The sequence below is a fragment of the Phoenix dactylifera genome, chromosome 1 (genome assembly GCF_009389715.1).
Source record: "Phoenix dactylifera cultivar Barhee BC4 chromosome 1, palm_55x_up_171113_PBpolish2nd_filt_p, whole genome shotgun sequence".
Lineage (NCBI taxonomy): Eukaryota > Viridiplantae > Streptophyta > Magnoliopsida > Arecales > Arecaceae > Phoenix > Phoenix dactylifera.
The window spans coordinates 35,226,120-35,247,341 of NC_052392.1; the positions used below are offsets into that span (position 1 = coordinate 35,226,120).

The 21,222-nt window shown below is 35.8% G+C and overlaps 1 protein-coding gene and 1 non-coding gene across 2 annotated transcripts; both read right to left on the reverse strand.

Moving 5' to 3' along the window:
* Positions 1-1,521, reverse strand: LOC103699764 (UPF0481 protein At3g47200-like). Its single transcript, XM_008781768.4, has one exon. The coding sequence runs from the start codon at positions 1,519-1,521 to the stop codon at positions 1-3; it is 1,521 nt and encodes a 506-aa protein (XP_008779990.4).
* A 14,115-nt stretch (positions 1,522-15,636) lies between these two features.
* Positions 15,637-15,743, reverse strand: LOC120104269. Its single transcript, XR_005506728.1, has one exon. It is a non-coding gene; the product is annotated as a small nucleolar RNA R71 (small nucleolar RNA).
* Between the last annotated feature and the right edge of the window lie 5,479 nt (positions 15,744-21,222).

Below are 21,222 nucleotides of genomic sequence, written 5' to 3' on the forward strand. Positions count from 1 at the left end.
CTATGAAGGATAAATATAGGACAATACAGAATATACTGTCTGCATGACAGTCAGCAAGAGCAGAAAGGCCGCTGCCAACACTGAAATTGTAGCCCATGGGTTGCCAACATAGTCTCGCCTCAAAGCGGCAAGCCATTTGTGACATTTGAGTTCATAAAACCTGTTTATTTCCTCAATCTGATTTGCAAGGTAGTTCTTTTCCCAATCATAGTGTATCTGGTTGCCCAACCGATTAAAGAGGTTTGCCACTTCTTGATGATTGCTTAGCTTATGTTGCAGTATGCCTTCGAAGCAGAGCAACTGCACGTCCTCAGCCTGGTGGATAATGCAGTCCATAAAGAGTGCGTATATCGTAATGTACATCTCAGTGTCGAAATAGCACTGTTCGAAAGCTATGACGTTTCGGAAGAGAGGACCGGTATAGTCATAGATTTGCAGTAGTGGTATCTCCATCCGCCCACTCCTAAGCATTAAACACAACTTCTGGAGGCACAGCAGTGGCGTGAGCTTCATCTTCCTTCTCCCGAAATTTATGTTCAAGAAACTGTCTGTCAGTTTCTTCCTCTTGAACTTCACCCCAGCCCTGTCGAGCTCTATCGCACGAGGAATCCACTTGGGTGCAGATCCTCGTGGAGGATCAACTTCTGCTTTCTTGCAGTTGCACTTCATGAGTTCAGGAATACATCCTGATGCACATGTCGAAGTCGGTGCAAATGTTGAATCCCCTTGTGAAGGAGCAGCTTCCTCTGGTACAGATGTAGACTCTACTGGCTTTTCTGAAGGGATCCGAGATGAATAAAATAGATGGAGCAAATGATGGTATTCTCTAGGGGACTTCTTCTTGGACTTCTTGAATGATTCGGATTCCTCGGGTTGGATGCCCTTGAAAAGCTGGAGAGCAAGGTCAACAAGATTAATCTGTCCATCCTCGCATGGTATGAGACGATCAAATAGCAATTGGATGATGGAGAAAGGAATTTGGTTCTCAAGCTTCAGCAGATCATAAACCACTAAATTAATAGTGAACCGCCCTGCCACAGTTGGGTACTCAAGCTGTTCATCCTTCTCCTCGATATTTAAAACAACCTCCCCTTCCCTCGTCTCAATCATACACTCTCTCCTCTTCTTGCCCTCATCCTCCTTGGTTGCCTTGCCTTCCTCCTCTTTCTCCCTTAGCATGAGACAAATGATGAAGCACCCATCAAGCAACATGATCAATGCCATATCCTGGGCATTCAGTGTGGAGAATTCCTCGGAGTAGCAACTCCGAACCTTCTCATCCTGTTTCTTCAACTCTAACAAGCACTCGTTAAACAATTGACTTGCATGCTCCCGACTTCGATGACGCGATAGAATGTGCCGGACACACCGCCACTTGTGGTCGTTCATGAAGGAACTCCCATCGCTGTTGTGGTGAAAAGGTCCAAGGAAAGCAATCACAGGTTCGTAGGCTTCATTATCCAACTGTCGGATGTGCTTGGGGACTTTGAAGATGGCGCATGGTCCTTCGAGATGGTCCATAGTTTGTGCTAAATTTACTTGATTCCTAGCTCCATTGATCCACGCCTCGTCGGTTTGGCAGCTAGGGGTAGATTTGTCGGTGGAAGGCATTCCTCTGCTCGTATAAGACGCTGTCGGTCCTGGTACGTGGCCAAGCTAGCATAACTTCTAAGTGAAATTATCCAGCAGACATTTAGATCAAAAATTAAAATATTTGATTTTTCATGCGAAAATATCCTAGTTGCCGCGAGCAAGCTACTTTTATCATACAATATCTTGACATGGGCCCAACAAATTTGACAGGATGCCTTTTGTATTTAAATTATGCAAGTGACGATATGCAAGTAATCCCTAGGATTTAATTATTTCTCATGCAGAAACAAGCAAAAATTTCAAAATGAAGGGATCTAGTCATATGCTAGGAATAAAGATTTTCTGTGGTTCATTCAAAACCATATCACATCCATGATCCAAGAACTCCAAGAGAAATTATTAGAAAGCAACCATTTAAAAACAAAAAAGTTGACAATATTTGACCACAATTTGAAAAAGATAAATGACAGATAAATTCTGAAACCTAGAAAGTAAAATAAAATAAGTAAGAATAGAGAAAGAAAATTTGAATTATCTCTCATGCAGAAAATAAAAGACAAAGAGAATGTAAAGAATTTACATCATATCATCAAGAGTGCTAACTTCTAAAAAAAAATATTTAAGAATTACGTTGAGAATATGATAATATGTATTATAATCATGAAATTATGATTATTTGGGTTTTTCTATTTTTAAATTTGTGAGAACTTTATTTTATTGGAGAAACTCAAAGCCACCCCTTCCAGCTTCACATGCCAACAAATTAAATATAAAAACAAAAGCTATGTGCCCCAAAAAAGCAGTGCTGCTCGAAAAAAAAATCCAACCACAACAAATTTCAAACATATATATATATATATATATATATATATATATAGAGTTATAAAAGGATTCAAATAACGTATTTGGTAGTTGTTGTTTATACCACGTCCTAATTAATAGTGGAGGTCTAAATATGGATTAGATGAGAGATAATTCATCCTTAAAGATTTCGTAATTAGTAGCTAATACGTTGGTGAAGATTTTTGCTTTCTGCAGTAGACATACCACCATTTGGACGGTTGAAGTTTGGACGACGGTGGTAAACTAAATTAGGTGACGCTGATGTCACCGCATCGAATATTGGGGACTGATCAAAAAATCTAGTACGGCGATGAAAGGCCGATGTGGGGCCAGGGTACACTTCAGCCACTGTCCCGCCTTGGAGATCCATGCCACGACCTGATGATGTACATGGAGACATTGATAATGAACAAGCAATATTGATATAACTTCTAGAAAAGAAATGATTTAGAAATAAAATAGACATTTATAATTCAAAATAAAATAACTGATTAATTTGCAGGGATAAATTTTTAGTTTCTGCAAGAAAGTTGCCTTTGTTATATTTCTTGAATACGAGCCAAGCAAATTAATACGAATACCTTAGAATATTTTAAAAAATATTTTTTAATTTAAAAAACTAGATCTAGAGCAAGCATAGATTATCAACACTCCGAGGAATCTCTTTCCTAGCCCTGCCTTGTCACTTCCAATTCTCTTTGTTTCTGATTCGAGATTTATCGGTAATATATACAAAAATAGCTTGGCATCTGTCTGGGCTTGACTTTTATCTTCTCAGGTCGCTAAAAGGACTTGGAGGCTCCACAGCAGTTAATGGCTGAAAGTTGTAGAAAAAAACAATTCCACTTGGCTTCATACAAACTTGCCGTTGGTTGGCGGTTGCCTTGATATTTTTATCATTAGCAGACCCTCCAGATCTTATCAAGCTGAAAGAATTTTTAAATCTTAGTTACATTTATTGGTTGGCACGTCACTCTAGGTGCCCTCCTTTTACTAAATTAAGGCTTCAAATATTGAATATTTTTTTGAAAAAATAAGGATCTTGAGTTATACGGTGGATTTGGATAAGTCAAAACAATTAGGAATGGGATTCTCCCATCTTCTTGGAGAATCTCAAATGTGCTCAGCACTGACATGAGAGAAAAATCTAAATTATTAATTATTATTTGGGCATTAGGACATCAAATCAAGTTCAATCTTCTTTTATTCTTTCACTAATAGTTTGATTGGTTCCTAACATACAAATTATGACCGACATGACCTAGTTTTCACTTCTTTGGAAACTTAACCATATAATAGATGATGCCATATGTAAGAAGACTGAAGTGTCAAAATTGTGATATATTGTAAAAATTATTAAATTTATATATACATATCTAGAATTGATTCTCATGTTATATTTAAAATTTATCATATCGCTCAGCAACATACCATCAAGGGATTCCTCGTCTATGTTACAACTTGATTTATAAATTGCTTGACCAAGTAAATTACTATAATTTCTAAGAGAAATTATCTAACAGATATTTAGTTCAAAAATTAAAATAATTGATTTTCACGAGAAAATTCTCCGGTTGCTATGAGCAAGCTACTTTTATTATATAACATCTTGAACATGGGCCGAACAAATTTGACAAGATGCCTTGTGTATTTAAATTATATAAGTGATGGTAGGAAAAATTTCTCATGCACAAACAAGCAAAAATTTCAAAATTAAAAGATCTAGGCATATACTAGGAACAAGGATTTTATGTGGTTCATTCAAACCATATCACACACATGATCCAAGAACTCCAAGAGAAACTCACTAGAAAGCAAGCACTTAAAAACAAAAAGAAGGTTGACAATATTTAACCATAGTTTGAAAAAAATAAAAAAAAGATAAATCCTAAAATGTAGAAAGTAAAATGAAATAAGTAAAAATAAAGAAATAAAATTTGAATTATCTCTCATGTAGAAAATAAAAGATAAAAAGAATATAAAGAATTTACATCATATCATCATAAGTGCTAACTTCCTAATTAATAAAAAATAGCATTTAAGAATTACAATACGATGATATGTATGATAATCATGAAATTATTATTTCTTGGGGCTTTCTGTTGTATAACTCTGAAAAGGCCCTACAACCACCTATCAAATTAATTACCGAGTTTTTTTTCATCAATTTATCTTTTAAATTATCCTTTGCATTTTTATTACTAGGCAATAGTTCATAGCTCATAGATCCTTATTAGTATTTCCTCGAGAAGGTGGTACCTTAGTAGCAAAAATCATTGAAGGTCAAGACAATAGGATCCACTATCATCTATTCTTTATCTTATTCAGATACTAATGGCACGCATGTGCATTCATCCAACCAAGTCCCTTGGTTTATTTTTCCATCTGCCTTGTCTTGAGAGTGGGGAGAAAAGAGCACCAATAGTTGGACTATAAAACCTTTTCTCATTGAAATAGTAGATACAGATGTAGTTTTATGTGTTTTGGAGGCTTCTTTCTTGCACCTCAAGACCTCTTATATATAAAATTTTAGAAGCGGATATCTTATATTGACTTTGGAATATTTGATGTGTAGGTAAGAGGCATAAGAATTTTTGTACACAAGTATTTTAGACCTTATAAAATACATCCAATGATTTTGATTAGTATTTTCAACCTCTATCATTGAACTTGATGGTGGATGTAAACTCTACACCTTCCATGTACTACAACGGCGCCTAAAGAGAATGAGTTGATATCTTGAATATTTTACCATATGAAACTAATACAACTATTAAGAAAAGACATGTAATATTTACATATTCTTATCAACTTTGCTTCTTTCTCACAACCATACTGAATATAGAATTCTCCATTTAAAACTGGAGAAATTAAATACTTAAATTTCTTCAAGACTTTGCTTCACTAAGATATGGGATTTTCCGCCAAGCTTTGATGTAAAAGCATGCCCAAATTTGATGATGTACATCGATTACAAAAATATGCTTAAGCAATAATGCAGTAAATTAAAGGATAATCATGTTATTTTAAAAGGATTTTGAAGAGCATTGCTATTTTATTACAGAAAATGCTCGGATAGTTTACTTGCATGTCCATGTTTCAATCACCAGCTAAGCAGGATAATCATGACGAAGGCATGCCTTGGGGACATTAAGTAGAATACAGTGGATCCATGAATAGTCCGACGTCATTATCTAGTAGCAGTGTGTTTCAGCATACCATCTAGATGTGATCCAGAAACCATTTGGCGTCTCTCAAAGGAAAAGTACCCAGAATTTTTAGCCAACTATAATAATTTTTTTAGGCTGACAGAGAGAATGCCCAAGCATTCATAGTGGATTTCACTAAAAAATTCCACATAAATATTGATTTTGGGAGAAAAGTCATATAAATCTTTTTTTAATAAAATAATATATATTTAGATGTTACTAGATGTTGGTATACCGAGTCTGGATTGGGCGCCCATGATGGGCCGAGCCAACCCTCGTTTTTCAAATTTGAAGGAAAAGAGGGAGGTGCCCGTTGGGAGAAGGTAACATTCGGTTCCCACCCCTCCCCCTTACCTGCTCTTAACTTAATTAAAAAAAAAAAAAACTCTCTTCTTATGTACAGATTCAACAAGAATCTCTTTTCTTCATTCCACAGTTCAAAATACAAAGAAAATCATTTGTCAAGAGATTTTCTACGCACAAAACAATCCACCTTCATTGTTTTGGTGAAGCATGGCATTTGATCCACACACGACCAGCTGGCTTGGTGGTGATGAATTTACACACATTAAATGTAACAACCCAGGACCTCACCCAAAATGGCTAGCCGGAAGGTATTATTTGGGTTCCTTGATCCTGTATAAGTACCCAAGATCTACCCAGCGAATAACCGATGTAGGACTAAACACACGCCCGCACGGGTCCTCACATACTCCCCCCGTTCAAGCCCTAACGTCCTCGTCAGGCTAAGGGTTCAAATTCATTCAAATTTAATCACAAACACCACGATCGGTTCGTGGTCAACCCCAATGGATCCGTGCTGCAGTGTCCCCTAGTCCACATAAGTTATATGCCGGGTCCACTCTGATACCATTTGTAACAACCCAGGACCTCACCCAAAATGGCTAGCCGGAAGGTATTATTTGGGTTCCTTGATCCTGTATAAGTACCCAAGATCTACCCAGCGAATAACCGATGTAGGACTAAACACACGCCCGCACGGGTCCTCACATTAAATGATCCAAAGGACCCTGGATTAATTGTGTTTTGGTCTCAATAAGGTACGTTTGTCTACTTCTATTCTTATCAAATTATTTGTTCTACACTAGATAACAAATGTATGTTTTATATTCAAAATCTATATACATATTGGACATTAAATAACTATATACGGAGCATCTACTAATGTGTATTGCTTATTCCGTACCTAGATCCACAAGTAAAAATATCAAAAAACCTTATATATATATATATATATATATATATATATATATATATATATATATATATATATATCACATTATACAAAGAAGGTAAATCTAATTTTCACTGAAATCTAATTAAGGAAGTTTTTTTGTACGATTCAGAAGATCATAAATTAGAACTCAGCTGAAGTTGTAAGAAAAGGAAAGAAAAGAATGTTGTAACACCAAACCTGAAATTATATATGAAACACACACTTTTGAGCAAATAGTCTAGCATCTCAAACAGACAAATTAATTGATGTGCTGGAAAGTTACCTTGCACAAAAGAACGCTAAATTTGAGCGCGCGCGCACCGACGCTCGCACACAAAATGTACTGTTAGGTATTACAGCAAGGGTGGGATTGCGGAATCTAGAACTCAACCGCGTGGTGCCTCTTTCCTTTTTTTGTTTCCGCCTCTTTCCTTTTTGGTTTCTGATTCCGAAATCTATCCGTAATATATAAGCGCGGCTTCACGCCCCTCTAGGTTTGAGTTTTCGCCAACCTGGCGGTGAAGCCGCTCCATATTGAAAGACAACTTGTGCGATTTGGCACTAGTCTCGATATTTTTACCATTAGCAGGCTGTCTGCCATGTGCATTCCGTCATTAGCAGGCTGTCTGCCATGTGTATTCCATGGGGGTGAAGGTAGTGTCGATACTGCTACACTGTTTGCAAATATAGATTTTATTTGAGGGGGCTTTTGAAGGACCAAAAAGTATTTTCTGACCTTCAAAAAGTATTTTTAGATAAAACATAGTTTTTGGTAAAATTTTCAGAAAGCTGTTTCAATTTTTTCGGAAAGCTAAAAACAACTTTTGAGGGAAAGCTCCAATTTGGAGCTTTCCGAAAATACTATTTTCAGCTTTGTTGGAAAACTGTATTTTTGACAAAAATGTCCATATTAAAATATAATAATTACATAGTTTGTCCCTTTATTATGAAAAATTAATTTATACTAATAATTATAATATTTTATACCTTTATTATTGTACTATACTATAAATATAATATCGTATTATATTATATCATAATACATTAATATATTATGTTAAATAATTTAATATTATGTTATATTATGGAAAATTAATTTATACTAATAATTATAATATTTTATACCTTTATTATTGTATGATACTATAAATATTATATTATATTACATTACATCATAATACATTAATATGTTATTTTAAATAATTTAATATTATGTTATATTATAAGAAATTAATTTATACTAATAATTATAATATTTTATATCTTTATTATTGTATTATACTATAAATATAATATTATAATACGTTATATCATAATTCATTAATATGTTATTTTAAATAATTTAATATTATGTTATATTATGGGAAATTAATTTTTACTAATAATTATAATATTTTATATCTTTATTATTATATTATACTATAAATATTATATTATATTACATTACATTATAATACATTAATATGTTATTTTAAATAATTTAACATTATGTTATATTATGAAAAATTAATTTATACTAATAATTATAATATTTTATACCTTTATTATTGTATTATACTATAAATAATGTATATTACATTATATCATAATACATTAATATGTTATGTTAAGTAATTTAATATTATGTTATATTATCAAAAATTAATTTACTCTAATAATTATATTACTATTATGCTATATTATAATAATATTATTGCATATTACAATAATATTATATTATATCGTATATTTATGTATTAATATATGTTATGTTTTATTATGTTCTATTGTATAATACTATGCAATGTTCTTTATGTTAATTTTGTCATGCAAAAGTACTTTCTCAGTTTATTTACCAAACATATGTTAAAGTGCCACAACACTTTATAAATGTAGTTATCAAATAGCAAACAATTTTTTATAATAGCTCTACTTCAGACAGCTCTACTGTCAACAGCTCTCCCAAACAGGGCCATAGTCTCCACTAGGATAATGGCAACCCGCTTTCTTTTTATTAATTATAGGCTTCTCTTTTCCTTTTGGAAATATGCAACCCTGACGCAATCGTTGGTTGCTGTCAGGCTACGGACGTCTTGTGATGATTGCATACTATTTAATCGAACGGAAAAGACTCTTCTTTGGCCTTTCCATTATTTGAATAATATAAATTATTTGCAAATAGATATATTTATGTAGCAATGACTGTATGTTGTAGTTGCTCAAAACGGATAATCGCTGCAGCCTACAGGCCCAAAATGAATAGTTTGGATTTGGATTGGATCGATGGATAAATGATCTAAAATTGATTCAAAAAACAACGAATTAGGTTAGGTTGACTCAAGATTCAGTAAACTCAGACCCAAACCAAAAAATAAAACGGATCTAATTTGAGACTCCGACCTAGCCCTACGGTCCTTGAAAATGAATTGGATCAGGTCTAAAGAGTCAAGTCGGGTTGGGTCACGGGACAACCCGATCCATTTGCTGCCTTATAACCATGAGAATCCCATGTGTTTCCTATATGAGTGGGACTCAGAGACAGCAAGCTACTTTCTACCTAGATTATACATGGAATGGATGACGTCCTTTGTAGCTGATCACTCCAATGAAGTCCTTTGGACCTGTGAGGCGTAGTTTCCTAAAGCTTCGTAGTTTCCTAAAGCTTTACGAGATATGTTGTTTTCTAATTTTGTTGGATGTTTTCATATCAGATTAGTATGAATCTTTCGTTGTAGCAAAAAAACAAAAAGAAAAAAAAAAGTTATTCCTCTAGGCCCCATATTGATAGATAAGTTGTGCGGTTTGGCAGTAGTTTTGATATTTCTATCATTAGCAGGCTCTCTGCTATCTTATTAAATTAACAAAAATTTAATGGTGGATTTTGGTGAGTCAAGACAAAAATCTCAATTATTGTTGTTTGGGCATGAGGATGTCAAATCTAGTCTGAGATTCCTCTTATTTTTCACTAGTAGTGTGTTTGGTTCTAAACATAAAAATTATAAGTGACATGATCCAAACTTCACTTCTTTTGAGACTTAACCAAATGCTAGATGATGCCATCCATAGTAAGAAGAGTGTAGTGTCACAAAATTGTGATATATAATATTTTAAAAATCTTTAAAGTTTATCTATCTCTTGAATTGATTCTCATTTTATGTGTAATTTTTGATGATTAAAAATTTTATTTCCCTCCTTGATATTTTATGACCTTTTTTATATTTTCTGAATAGAGATTTTGATGACCATTTTACATGTAGTCCCATGCCATCTAGACTCTCACGCAATATTGTGTGGAAGATAGATATATAAAACATTACTAACTATTTAACAGATGATCTGCCAGTAAGACTAGACAAAGACTGGACATAAAATACTAATTATGTAAGAGCTGAATGCAAAATGATAGTCAAACAAAGAATAGAAAGTTCAAGCTTCATTCGAAGGCTGCATAGCCTGTGCATATCTTTCGATGGACAACCTTTAAAATGCCAGGGATAAAAATAGAAGTTAAGTTGCATCACCAAATTAAATTTGGTATTTGACGTATTTTTCGAAACTATTTTGCCAAAATGGGTTATCCATAAGAACATTGCACAGCAAAGTTCATCGTGAACCAAGTTGCAGCGGCAGGTCTAAAGTCCTTAACTGGCCATATTCTTTTCAAGGACATGGTGACCATAGTCGGCTCATCTTGTCAGAAATGCTATTCAAGTGAAGAGCACTATTTAACCATGGCATCGGTGTTAGAATAAGTATCATGAAACAAGTTAGGGCTAAACAAGTTGCCAATAGTGGGATAGGGCCTACAAATTGGGATCCTCTTCCACACCATTCAGGAGGGCACAGCTTCCCAAGATCAGTTCGCTCATTGATTATATCTTCAACTAGTTATGATCTAAATTGGCTCCAATTGTCATTGAGATTCCATCATTGTCACGCTAAACTCATGTCTAGCTAATTCCCCTCCATGTTCCTATAGCTCATAGCTGCAATTAGTTACAACTTAATCAAACCGGTCATAAAGTGCCCGTCATGTAGGGGTGCAAATGGGTTGGGTTGGACCGGATCATGAGTGACCCCAACCCAATCCAATTCTTTATTCGGGTTCTAATTTTAGATATAGACCAAATCCAATAGAAGATCGAGTTTGGTCGAGTTGGGTCTATGGCTACAATTTTTGATCCAATAAGTCATCTGGGTCGGGTCGAGTTTATATATAATTCAGATCCAATCCAAAAAAATTGGATCCGGTTCAGATTTGGATCGAATCATACCCCATCTTAAAAATCATCATTATGCTGATGAGTGATACCTCGGGCTCCGCGGTGGCAACAAGCAAAGCCTTGGGCCTCGAAAGGGTCAAGGTCTTTCTAAAATAACCCAACCCACCTTATATAAGAGACAAACAAAGGAGATGGCGTCTCTTACGTTGACATCGCGAAACGTGCGGCACGTTGGTGGTATCAGCCCCCACGCGGTAGCAACAAAGAAAGCCTCAGGCCTTGAACCCATTTCTTCATTCGAGTTCAAAATTTAGACTTACACCCAACCTAATAGAAGATTGAATTTGGTCGGGTCGGATCCATGACTACAATTTTTGATTCAGTGGATCATTTGGATCGTATCGGATATATATATATATATATTCGGATCCAATCTAAACTAATTTGGATCTGGTACAATTCTGGATCGGATCATGCCCATCTAAATCATTGTTAGAGTGATGCCTTGGCTTCCGTGGTAGCAACAAAGAAAGCCTCGGGCCTCGAAAGGGTCAACGTCTCCCTAAAGTAACCCACCCCAATTTATATAAGAGATAAACAAAGGAGACGGGCCTCGGGCCTCGAAAGGGTCAAGGTCTCCCTAAAATAGCACACACCACCTTATACAAGATACAAACAAAGGAGACTGCGTCTCGTAAGGTGACATCGCGAAAGAAAAAAGTGCGGCACGATTGGTGGTGTCAACGCCCAACGATTGGTGGCAAAGTATGTTAGCTTTCCTGCTGAAGTTCTGAATTAAAACTTGAGGAAACCAATGCCATGTGCATTCCTCGGGGTTAAAGTAGAGTAGATCAACTGCGTAGAGAATAGCAACCCACTTTCTTTTTATAAATTATAAGCTTTTCTTTTCCTTTGGAAATATTCGGCCTTGACGCAGTCATTGGTTGCCGTCAGGCTACGAGCTTCTTGTGAAATTTACACAGTTTAATCATACGGAAAGAACTCTCCTTTGGCCTTTCCATTATTTTGAATAATATAAATTATTTGCAAATAAATATATTTATGTAGCAATGATTGTACCCTGCAGCCTGCAGATTCAAAATAAATAAGTAGAATTCAGATTGAGTCATTGGATAAACGATCCAAAAACAACAAGTCGGGTCGGTTCCGCTCAAGATTCAGTAAATCCAGACCCAAACCAAAAAATAGAACAAGTATTAAAAGGCGAGTTAAAAGAGTGTTGGAAGGCGACTCGGCCATAGTGGTTGGTTGGATTCAGAGTCGAGATAGGGAGATTTTTATCCATCCCTTGTTGTGGGATATCTGGAGCTTGGTAAGAGAGTGCGTCTCTTTCGGAGTGAGGCATGTCTATCGGAAGACGAATGGAGCAGCAGACTAGATAACGTCCTTTGCGGCTGATTACTCCGGTGGTCTCCTTTGGACCTATGAGGCACAGTTGCCTAAGGCTTTACGAGATATGTTATTTTCTGATTTTGTTTGATGTATTCATATCAGATTAGCGTGAATCTTTCGTTGTAACAAAAAAAAAAAGAAAAAAAAAGTTATTCATTAGTCACCTCATTAGTCATCATCCAATAAGGTAGGACATAATGAGATGGGCCTACAAATTGAGATCCCCTGCCTCCCACAGCCACAGGGCGTAGCTTCCCAAGATCAGTTCGCTCATTAATAATATTTTTAACTAGTTGTGATCTAAATCAACTCCAAATATAATTAGGATCTCACCATCGTCATGCTGAATTTATGTCGAGCTAATTCCACTATATATTTAAAAAGTATGAACGCCAAAATTGCAAAACATCCTGACCCCAAACCATATTCCATAAACTATTTTGACATAATGATTTTATAAATTAATATCTGCTTAGCTGATGTATCATATATGATCTACCAATCAAGTCAGCCCTAAGGTTGGTACATCATATTCATAACTTTTAAAATATACAGATTAACTAGTAGTCCTTGCTGACACAGTAAGATGTTTGGACATTAACATGCTAATTTTTGTCCAGCAGTTATGAGGGTTCTACATATGCATCCAGGGATTCTTACAACTAAAATATATTAACATATAGAAATTTGTTTACATATTTAATAACATTTAATGTAGAAGTTTAGATATTTGTTTACATGTTTAAAATTTAAATATTATTAAATTTGTTTCACTCTTTAGAGATTTTCAATGGACTTGTTGAAATATTAACCCATTATATATATATATATATATATATATATATATATATATATATATATATATATATATATATATATATATATATATATGTATGTATGCATGAACATTGCAATTTTTGCTAGTCTATAGAATAATATTATTTCAGGCTTGGACTAGCCCAGTGATGTGAAAATTTATTTCACACATTTTCTTAGTCTTAATTATTTTATTTTAGAGTGTTTTGTATGTTCTTAGCTCATTTGTCTAGAATTTAGGTATCTTTTATATTTATTTAATTCTTGAAAATTCTTGGTATTTTGCAGGTGTTTAATTATTGAATTCGGTTGAAATTGGGCTGGTTTAGTCAACCCAGAACACTATTCGGTTTTTGGGTTCTAACTGTAGCTACAGACCTCCGTGTCATATGTTGTTTGGCTTGCTAAAAAGATAAGACGTAGACCTAAAACTTTTATGCAAATCATAAAACCAAGTTCTGCGGTTTTGAAGTCCAAAATTTAGCCGAAACGGAAAAGTCCGAATCTGTCCAGAATTTTATTGCGGCCCAGACCCTGTTTCGGTTTTCAGCTTGTATCTGGAGTTATATAAGTCAGAATAATACAAACCCAGGTGCGTTGGAAAGTTGAGAACGAGATCTAAAACTTTCATGAGGGTCCAACTCCAAATTATATCGTTTTGGTGCTCTAAATCCAGCTGGAAATCGAGTCTAAAAATCAGCCTAGAATTCCGGATTTCAGCTAGTAGATAGGGAGGAAATCTGCTTTAAAATTTAGAAAAAAGAAAATTCCGACAAGAGAAGAGGGGCCAGTAGATACGAAGAGGAGGACAAGCAGGAAAAAAAAAGAAAAATGCAGAGAATCTGAAATTCTGAGAGGAGAAAAAGCTAGAAATTTCGAGAGGAAGAAAAAGCTGGATTCTGGGAGAAAGAACGGAACGAAGGATTTTTACAAATACAGAGTTCTTTTTCTTTCTCTTATATATATATATATTTATTTTTTTATTTGCTGAATTGTTATTAAGAATGTTGAATGTGAATTTATGTTTGAGAAATAATTGGATTGATTTATTAGTTATGATTTGCTAGTTTTCTTATCCTAGGGCTAGGACGTAGTCATTGAATTTTTGATATGAATTGAGTATGGTTGTATTGAATGTCTTTTGTTAATTGCAATTTGATGATTTCGGTTTTCATTCTTGCAATTTACTGGCCATGAATTGCATGCTTAAGATGTTGAATGAAGTAACGAAATTTGAAGTTCAATATTAGTTGGTGAATTTATCAAACATTGGTGGTGTAGTTTAGAAATAAATGCACACCCTTGTGACCTACAATCAAGAATTTCACAGATCATAATGAATTTATATTAATTTCTATGATCACGAAAGTAGACATAGGATTAATATAGGTATAGGTGTTATGCCTTGAAAGAGGATATCACATAAAAAAAAGAAATTCGGTCATTGTAATTAGCAGAAAATTAACAATCAGATTTAAATTCATTGAAGGAATTCAATTGATGAAATCCAAGCCCTAGGAACCTTTCATATTTGATTTTTCAGGTCAAGAAATTGCAGTCAATCACATCAATTTGGGGTCGTCTAAATAAAATAGGAAATTTATAAATTGGTACTTGAATCGCCTCCTTGTAGAAACGATACTCTTTTTGCCCTATTCTACTTGTCATGACCCATGCACTTGTGGTAGAGTCTAGGAACTATCAAGTTTTTGGCGCCGTTGCCGGGGAGGATTGTTTTTAATATCAATATAAATAATTTTCTGCATTAATTTAGACTGTTTTGTTCTTTTTGTTAATTTTCATTTTCTATATTTAGTGCATGCCACGAAACTGTGAGCTAATTGAGCTTTTTGATCTATAAATTGAGAGAACCCTACGAGCATTAAGGAAACAACAAAGATTAGAGCTAAAGCAAAAACGAGCAGTAGCCATGGCAGATAACCAAGATAACCAGAATAAAAGATTGTTGAGTGACTATGCCGTGCCGAATGTCAATGGTGCTCAACCCAGTATTGTGAGACCTACTGTCAATTCTAATAATTTTGAGGTTAAGCCTGGTCTCATCCAGATGGTGCAGCAGGAGCAGTTTGGTGGAGGACCTGCTGAGGATCTGCATGCACACCTTGCCAATTTTTTGGAGATTTGTGATACAATCAAGATGAATGGAGTTAGTGATGATGCTATTCGACTTCGACTTTTTTCATTTTCTCTAAAGGATAAAGCCAAGGCCTGGTTGAATTCCAAAGCGCCTAACTCTTTCACCACCTGGAATGCCTTGTCGCAAGCTTTTCTGAGTAAGTATTTTTCCCCAGGTAAGACTGCCAAACTTAGAAATGATATTACCAGTTTTGCTCAGTTTGATGGTGAATCTTTGTATGAAGCCTGGGAGAGGTTTAAGGATTTGCTGAGGAAGTGTCCACATCATGATCTTCCTGACTGGCTGATTGTACTGACTTTCTATAATGGATTAATACATTCAGTTAGGATTACCATAGATGCAACTGCAGGAGGTACTTTAATGAGTAAGTCAACAGAAGAGGCATATGAGTTGTTAGAAGAAATGGCCTCTAACAATTATCAGTGGTCTAATGAAAGAGGTATGCCTAAGAAAGTTTCAGGTATGTATGATGTAGATGGCATAAACATGTTGAATGCCAAGGTTGATTCTCTAGTAAAAATATTCGGTAAGCTGGGTAATGTGAATTCCGTTTCTAGTCCTGTATTGAGTTGTGATTGCTGTGGAAGAGCTCACATGAGTTCTGATTGTATGCAGGTTCAATTTATGTCTAATTATAACAGGTAGCAGCAGCAGAACAACCCTTATTCTAACACATACAACCCAGGCTGGAAGAATCATCCCAACTTTTCATGGAAAGATCAAGGTAACCAAGGTGGCAGTTCTTGACCTCTCCATCCTCCTGGTTTCCAACCTAGACCATCCCAACCAGAAAGTAAGCAGTCTTGGGAGATAGCTATTGAGAAGTTAGCCAATGCCAGTTCAGAGAGATTTGAGAGACTGGAAGCAAAGGTTGACTAGTTGGCGAGTTCCAACAGAAATGTGGAGGTGCAATTGGGGCAGTTAGCCAATTCCATCAATTCTCGTGGACAAGGTAATTTGCCTAGTAAGACAGAGGTCAATCCGAAGGAGCATTGCAAGGCAGTCACCTTGAAAAGTGGTAAGCAACTTGGTCAGGTAAGTGGTGAGACTATAGTTAGTGATGAAGTAGACTATGAAGAGGTGAGCAAGAAGGTCGATGAAGAAGTTGAGGACCTAGCCAAGACACCATCCCCACTACCACCAGTCGAACCTTATGTTCCTCCCATTCCTTTTCCTCAAAGGCTTAAGCAGAATAAAATTGATCAATAGTTTGAGAAATTTTTGAAAGTGTTTAGGCAGCTTCACATTAATATTCCTTTTGCAGACGCCTTAGCACAAATTCCTGCATATACAAAATTTTTAAAGGAGATCATGTCTAAGAAGAGGAAATTGGAAGATTTCGAGACCATTGCCTTGATGGAGGAATGCAGTGCCATTATCCAGAATAAGCTTCCACCAAAGCTAAGAGATCCAGGGAGTTTTTCTATTCCTTGTATTATAGGTGATGTTGATTTTTCTAGAGCTTTGTATGATTTAGGTGCTAGTGTTTCACTAATGCCTTTATCTGTGTCTAGGAAGCTTGGATTGAAGGAGTTGAAGCCTACTACCATCTCTTTGTAGCTAGCTGATCGATCGGTCAAATATCCTTTGGGTGTTCTTGAGAATGTGCTGATCAAAGTAAAGAAGTTTATCATTCCAGTTGATTTTATTGTGTTGGAGATGGAAGAAGACACCGAGATCCCTATCATTTTAGGCTGGCCCTTTCTAGCCACTGCTGGAGTTATCATAGATGTTAAGAATGGTAGGTTGACTTTGAAGGTCAGTGAAGAAGAGGTAGAGTTTAATTTATTTGAAGCTACTAAATATCCTTCTTTTACTGATCATGTTTTTCGAGTTGATGTTGTAGATGAGTCGACCAGAGAGGTTTTTAGGGCTGAAAATACTAAAGAACCTCTTGAGACTTGTTTAGTGAGTGCAGGGACAAGTAAAGATGATAATCTAGAGGTTGCTAAAGTGGCGTGTGCATTAGAGGCTACATGTCCTATGCCAAAGAAGAGAGGTATTTATTTTGAGGATATCGGCAAAGGTAAGCCACCCCCTCCCCCTTCTAATGTGCAAGCACCAGTTCTAGAGTTGAAACCATTACCCTCATATCTCAGGTATGCATTTTTAGGCAAAAATAATACTTTGCCTGTGATTGTGAGTGCTTCTTTGTCTGATGAGCAACTTGACAAATTGATACGTATTTTGAGATTGAGAAAAAAAGCCATAGGATGGACTATATCAGACCTTAGAGGAATTAGCCCTTCATTGTGTATGCATAGAATTTTAATGGAGGATAACCATAAACCTATTGTTGAAAATCAGAGACGATTAAATCCTAACATGAAAGAAGTAGTTAGGGCTAAAGTTCTTAAATGGTTAGATGCAGGAATTTTTTATCCTATATTCGATAGTTCATGGATTAGTCCAGTGCAGGTAGTACCTAAAAAGGGTGGGATGACTGTGGTGCATAATGAAAATAATGAATTAATTCCCACTAGGACAGTAATTGGGTGGAGAGTCCGCATAGATTATAGGAAACTTAATAATGTTACCCGTAAGGATCATTTTCCTTTACCTTTTCTTGATCAGGTGCTTGAGAGACTTGCTGGGTATGCATATTACTGTTTTTTAGATGGTTATTCAGGGTATAACTAGATTTCTATATCCCCCGAAGATCAAGAAAAGACCACCTTCACTTGTTCTTATGGTACTTTTGCATTCCGTAGGATACCTTTTGGTTTGTGTAATGCACCTGCTACATTCCAACGTTGCATGATGGCTATTTTCTCTGATTTTGTTGAAAAGATTATGGAGGTTTTCATGGATGATTTTTCTATTTTTGGATCTTCTTTTGATGGTTGTTTAGATAACTTATCTCGAGTTTTGCAGCGTTGTGAGGAGACCAATTTGGTCTTGAATTGGGAGAAATGTCATTTTATGGTGCAGGAAGGTATTGTTTTAGGCCACAAAATTTCAGCAAGAGGCCTTGAGGTGGACCGAGCAAAAATAGAAATTATTGAAAAATTGCCACCACCTACAAATGTTAAGGGAGTTAGAAGTTTTCTTGGTCACACAGGATTTTACCGGCGTTTTATTAAGGATTTCTCTAAAATTTCTAAACCTCTTTGTAATCTGTTGAATAAGGATGTTGTGTTTGATTTTGATAAGGACTGTTTGAATGCTTTTAACAGGTTGAAGCAAGAGTTGGTGTCAGCACCAATTATGGCAGCCCTAGATTGGAGTTTGCCTTTTGAGCTAATGTGTGATGCTAGTGATTTCGCTTTGGACGCTGTTCTCGGCCAGAGAAAAGACAGGAAGTTGCATGTTATATATTATGCTAGTAGAGTTTTAAATAATGCACAGTTGAATTATGCAACTACCGAAAAAGAATTGCTTGCTGTTGTATTTGCTTTTGACAAGTTTCGATCTTATCTTGTAGGTTCCAAGGTAATCGTATATATGGACCATTCAGCAATCAAGTACTTGCTGAAAAAAAAAAAGATGCCAAACCATGCTTGATTCGGTGGGTGTTGTTGCTTCAAGAATTTGATCTTGAAATTCGAGACAAGAGAGGCATGGAGAATATGGTGGCAGATCACTTGTTTAGATTAGAGGGGCAGTCAAGAGCAGATGAGGTGCCCATTAATGAAAGCTTTCCAGATGAGCAGTTGTTGGCAGTTTCAGTCATCCCCTGGTATGCTGATTTGGTGAACTATTTGGTGAGTGGCATTGTTCCCCCTGATTTGAGCTATCATCAGAAGAAAAAGTTTTTGTGGGATGTGAAGCATTATTTTTGAGAAGAACCGCTACTCTATAAACACTGTGCAGATGGGATGATTAGAATATGTGTGCCCCAAGATAAGATGCAGGACCATTGTCATTCCTTGGAGTGTGGTGGACATTTCAGTACCTCTAAGACAGTTGCAAAGGTAGGGCAGTCTCGTTTTTACTGGCCGACCATGTATCAAGATACTAGACAATATGTGAGCATGTGTGATAGATGTCAGAGGGTTGGCAACATTTCAAAAAAGAATGAGATGCCCTTGACCAATATCCTGGAGGTTGAACTGTTTGATTTATGGGGAATTGATTTCATGGGCCCATTTTCTTCTTCCTTCAATAATCAGTACATTCTGGTAGCAGTGGATTATGTATCTAAATGGGTTGAAGCTACTGCAACTCAGACTAATGACTCTCGGGTGGTGATGAGATTTGTGAAGAAAAATATTTTTTCAAGATTTGGTGTGCCGAGAGCTATTATTAGTGATGAAGGCTCCCATTTTTGTAATCGGTCATTTGAGGCTTTGTTGAAGAAATATGGGGTTACTCATAAGGTGGCACTTGCCTATCATCCCCAAACAAATGGGCAAGTAGAACTTGCAAATAGGGAATTGAAGCAAATTTTGGAGAAAACTATGAGCAGTTCAAAAAAGGATTGGGCGAATAAGTTTGATGATGCACTTTGGGCCTATAGGACAGCTTTCAAGACACCTTTGGGTATGTCTCCTTACAGACTTGTCTTTGGAAAGTCTTGTCACTTACCAGTGGAATTGGAACACAGGGCCTACTGGGCAATCAAGGAGTTGAACATGGATTTGAAAGCTGCGGGAGAAAAGAGATTGTTACAGTTGAGTGAGTTGGAGGAGTTTAGGTTGGATGCTTATGAAAATACTCGGATTTACAAGGAAAAGATAAAGCATTGGCATGACAAACATCTTCAGATTAGAAACTTCGAAATTGGGCAGCAAGTATTACTCTTCAACTCAAGACTTAAGTTATTTCCAGGCAAGCTTCGTTCTAGGCGGTCTGGCCCATTCACGGTAACGAAAGTGTATCCATATGGTGCTGTTGAGGTGCGTAGTGAGGTCACTGGTGCATTCAAGGTTAATGGGCAGCGTTTGAAGCCTTATCTTGCTAGTAATGCAGTTCCTAAAGGAGTGATTTACTCTTTGAAGAATTCTACCTATGGTTGATGGTGTGGAAGTCAAGCTAACGACTGTAAACAAGCGCTTCTTGGGAGGCAACCCAACCTCAAAAAAAAAAAAAAATCCTTTCTTTTGTCTTTTGTTATATGTTTTAATTGTTGTTTTTATTTAAGTCTTTGAATAATTATTGTTGTGACCCCTTTCTTTTTGGTTATGTTGTGTAGGTGCAGAAAAATCAAGCAAGAAGCTAGTTCGTGTTCAATTCGGTCGGACATTCATTTTGTTCAGCCTTGCTAAAAGGGGAGTATTAGTCTTTCATTTTTCTTTGCTTTCACATTGAGGACAATGTAAAAATTAAGTTTGGGGGAGTGGATATTTGATTATGCTGAATGCTGGTGCAGGTTATGTTTGTTTGAGAAAGAAATTTTTTTTAAAATTCTGGTTTGTTCACTTTCATGCAAGTTAATTGGTGATCATATCCATGTCTTCCAAACTAAATTTTTATGTGAAAGATTAGGAGAAATGAACAAGCATTTGCACTTGTGTGAGACTTATCTAAGATCAACATTACACTTTTGGGTTCTTTATTGTGTTTAAGCATTGAATTTTGATTTAGGATAGGCAATATCTTATAAAGCAAGAGTAAGCATATTTGTTTTCCTTTGGGATTATTGAAGTACATCTTTCCTTGCAAAGTTGTATGAGTTGTGTGATTATGCATAAAAGATGAGCGTGATGCTTTTCTTGTGATTATCCCCTTTGATCTAGTGCTAAACAAGGTTTAAGTAAATAGAGTGATAATGATTAGACAGTCGAATAAATAAATGTGTACAAAGTTCTA